The sequence below is a fragment of the Chrysochloris asiatica genome, unplaced genomic scaffold, assembly GCF_000296735.1.
Source record: "Chrysochloris asiatica unplaced genomic scaffold, ChrAsi1.0 scaffold00450, whole genome shotgun sequence".
In the NCBI taxonomy this organism is placed as follows: domain Eukaryota; kingdom Metazoa; phylum Chordata; class Mammalia; order Afrosoricida; family Chrysochloridae; genus Chrysochloris; species Chrysochloris asiatica.
Genome location: NW_006408968.1, coordinates 691,119 through 695,043, shown reverse-complemented (window position 1 = coordinate 695,043; position 3,925 = coordinate 691,119). Strand labels below are relative to the sequence as shown.

General features: G+C 43.4%; 1 protein-coding gene across 1 annotated transcript in view; it reads left to right on the top strand.

Annotated features, from left to right (window-relative positions):
- Positions 1-3,546, top strand: part of FLT4 (fms-related tyrosine kinase 4) — a 53,764-nt gene extending 50,218 nt beyond the window's left edge. The window contains exon 32 of the mRNA XM_006877260.1: positions 3,348-3,546. Within this exon, the coding sequence (XP_006877322.1) occupies positions 3,348-3,546 (199 nt within the window). The remainder of the gene's footprint in view (positions 1-3,347) is intronic.
- Positions 3,547-3,925: the final 379 nt, after the last annotated feature.

Genomic DNA, 3,925 nt, shown 5'->3' with positions numbered 1-3,925 from the left:
CAAAGAGCACAGCCTTCGGTATGGATTACATCTCAATGTAAAGAAAACAAAAATCCTCACCACTGGACCAATAAACAACATTCTTATCAACAGAGAAAACATTGCAGCTGTCAAAGACTTCATTTTGCTTTGATCTACAATCAACACTCATGGAAGCAGCAGTCAAGAAATCAAATGACATATTGCATTAGGCTAATCTGCTGTACAAGACCTTTTTTAAAGTTGAAGAGCAAAGATGTCAGCTTGAGGACTAAGGTGCACCTCACCCAAACCATGGTATTTTCAATAACCTCATATGCATGCGAAAGCTGAACAGTGAATAAGGAAGACAGTAGAAGAATTGATGCTTTTGAGTTATGGTGTTGGACAAGAATGTTGAAAGTGCCATGGGCTGCCAAAAGAACCAATAGATCCGTTTTGAAAGAAGTGCAGTCAGAGTGCTCTTTGGAGACCAAGATAGCCGAATTTAGTCTCTCATACTTCGGACATATTGTCAGGAGGGACCAGTTACTGGAGAAGGATATCATGTTTGGTAAGGTGGAAGGTCAGAGAAAAAGAGGAAGATCCCCCAATGAGATGGATTGGCCAAGTGGCAGCATCGATGGACTCAAGCATGGCAACAGTAGTGAGGTTGGCCCAGGATTGGGCAGTGTTTCATTCTGTTGTGCATAATGTCACTCACTATGAGTCGGTACCGACTCGATGGCACCTAACAATAACAAATGAAGAATGGGTATTCCAGAACACTTGATTGTGCCCATGCAGAACCTTTGCATAGACTAAGAAGCAGTCACTCCAACAGAACAAAAGGATAGTGAATGGTTTAAAATCAGGAAATACGTGCACCAGGGCTGTATTCTTCCACCATACTTACTCATTCTGTACATTGATCAAATAATCTGAGAAACTGGATTATATGAAAAAGAACATAACATCAGGATTGGAGGAAGATTCATTAACAACCTGTGGTATGCAGATGATACAACTTTGCTTGTTGAAAGTGAAAAGGACTTAAAATACTTACTGAGGAAGATCGAAGACCACAACCTTTAGTATGGGTTATTCCTCAATGTAAAGAAAACAAAAATCCTCACCATTGGACTAATAAATAACATCATGATAATAGGGAAACCATTGCAGCTGTCAAAGACTTCATTTTGCTTTGATCTACAATCAACACTAATGGAAGCAGCAGTCAAGAAATCAACTGATATATTGCTTTAGGCAAACAGCTACACAAGACCTCTTCAAAGTGTTAAAAAGCAAAGATACCAGTTTGAGGACTAAGATGTGCCTGATTCAAGCCATGGTATTTTTAGTGGGTTTATATGTATGTAAAAGTTGACTAGTGAATAAGGAAGATCATAGAAGAACTGGAGCATTTGAGTTATGGTGTTGGAGGAGAATATTAAAAGTTGCATGGACTATAAGAACACCCAGACTTGCAGATAGTACCCATTTGACCTGGCCTTGATGGTTTGATAATCAGAACTCGACTAGAGGGAAAAAAAATTTTTTTGATAAAGGAAACAAGGGTAAATTGCTATGGTTTGATGAACTTGACCTATACTCATGGATGTAGCAGCTCAAAATATCAATAGAGAGGGAAGGAGTCTTCACATCAAGTATCAATGCTATCCCCTCTGTATACAGGGTAGATAGGGACAGGCAACTTAGACATTGTTGTTGTTGTTGTTAAGTGCCATCGAGTCGGGTCCGACCCATAGCGACCCTGTACAGGGTTTCCGAGGGTGTGCTACCTAAAATAAGGGGACGATAAAAGCACGAAGTAAGTGGCTTACAAATTTTCAAGAGGGAGTATAGTTTAAGAATGTGAAGGGGAAGATAGAGTCCCCACTGAATAGTTTTCATCTTGCCTAGGCAGGTCTGGTGAAAAGAGATGGGGATAAGATTCTTATGATTCAAAACTGAGTGTTATCCTGACTAATTGTGACTGTCACAATTGTAAAGGTAGAAGTTTTGTAACAAAAATGGGAGAGGAGTTAATCTTACAGTCCAAAAACAGAGGACCCTAGGACCATCAAGGGAGAAGAGCACAAGCTGAATGCGGGACCCTATACAGAGAAGCAGCGAGAACAGAGATGGAGGCAGAGATGGGGACATGGAGAGAGGAAACAGCTGAGGAGTCTTCCTCCAATCCTGATGCCACATTTTTCTTCATAGAACCCAGCTTCTCAGATGATTTTCTCAGCATACAGGTTGAATAAGTATGGTGAAAGAGTACAACCTTGTCGCACACCTTTCTTAATTTTGAAACATTCAGTGTTCCCATGTTCTGTTTGAACAACTGCCTAGTGTAGTGGTTACAAATCGGGCTGTGAACCGCAAGGTCAGCAGTTCTAAACTACCAGCTATTCCAAAGGAGAAAGATGAGGCTTTCTGCTCCCGTAAAGATTTACAGCCTCGGAAACCCTGTACAGGGTCGCTATGAGTAGGAACCGACTCCACGGCACATCACAACAACAACAACAACAAGTAAATAAAAGACATTAATCTTACATAATTGGTGGGCCCTGTCAGTACCTGAACAATAACCCCAGAACAGTTAACTCTGAGGCATATATCGTAGTAGAACTAATAGACTTTAAAGATAAGAACTCTGGAAATCCAAGCCAAAAAGAGCAAGTAGTTGAGGGGGAAGGCCAGACAGGTATTAAGCTTTTCAACTTTTCAATAGCAACATACAAAGCAAAACAAAAATAAAGCAACATTTCAAAAACCTTTAAAAAAGTGAGATTGAAAGTTGGACCATCACAGGATAAGACAGGCAGGTAGGGACTTGACTTTGCAGGGCCTCATCAGCCACAATGAGGAGCTTGTATTTCATTCTAAGAGTGATGGGAAGCCATCTATTACAGAATCTCTGAATATTAGAATGAAAGCAGAGAGGATACCGCAGAGCATGTGATGATGGCAGGTCTCTCTAAAGCAGGGCAAAGGAATGAAGACAGGGCTATGGGTGCATTTGGGAATTCAAATAGACAGCACTTCTGGGTGGTTCCTATATATGGTGTAAGGGAGAGTGAGAAAACACAGATGACATCTAGATGCTTGACTTGAGCAACTGAGTAAATAGTGGCCCCATTTACTGAGATGGGCAAAACTAGGCTAAAAGTAGACTTGAGGAAATTAAGTCAGACATTCTCCATGGCCTTGTGCCCAGACTTGAGACAAAGAAAGCTCAGTGAGTGTGCTAAACCAAAATACACTAATTTGTTCTGTGAAGTCAAGTCTAGGTCTGTTTCCTACTGCCTTTGAGACCCTCACTCAGATGTAGTCCCATCGCTCTTCTTTCCTCTCTAATGTCTTCTTCCTTGTCTTGGCAGCTGTACAGGACCTGGTCGGAATGCAGATGTAACCAGGGTGCACCCAGACCCCCAAGGGATGAGGCGGCGACCCAATCAAGGGTCACAAGTAGGCCAGGTGTTTTACAACAGCGAGTATGGGAAGCTATCGGAGCCTCATGAGGAGGAAGACTGTGCCCCGTTGGCCTGTGCGCCCTTCTTCACAGACAACAGCTACTAAGGCAGTACTGGGCAAGGCCCCTACCCCTGGCTGGGCCGCTACCCCTGGTGGGGGGGTGCCATGCTTGGCAGGGCAAGCAGAGGGATGGGATCCAGGTTGGGAACTCATCTCCTTTGACTCAGGCTACAGAGGAGCTTTCTCTCCCCACTCTATAGCCTCCCTAAGTAGGAAGAGCAAAACTGAGGCTCAAGGGCTCTCCTGAACTCCACCACCAAGCCCAGGGTCACCCTTGGGCCTCTCTGGTCTCTCCTTCCCTTTCAGATTCAGATTCTAGGTAGCTCAGTGCCCACAGGTGCCAGTCAGGCACTCCCATGGAGAATGTCTCTTAGATTACCTCCTCCCATCACCATGGATGGGTGGCAGGGTCCCCGTTTTCTGA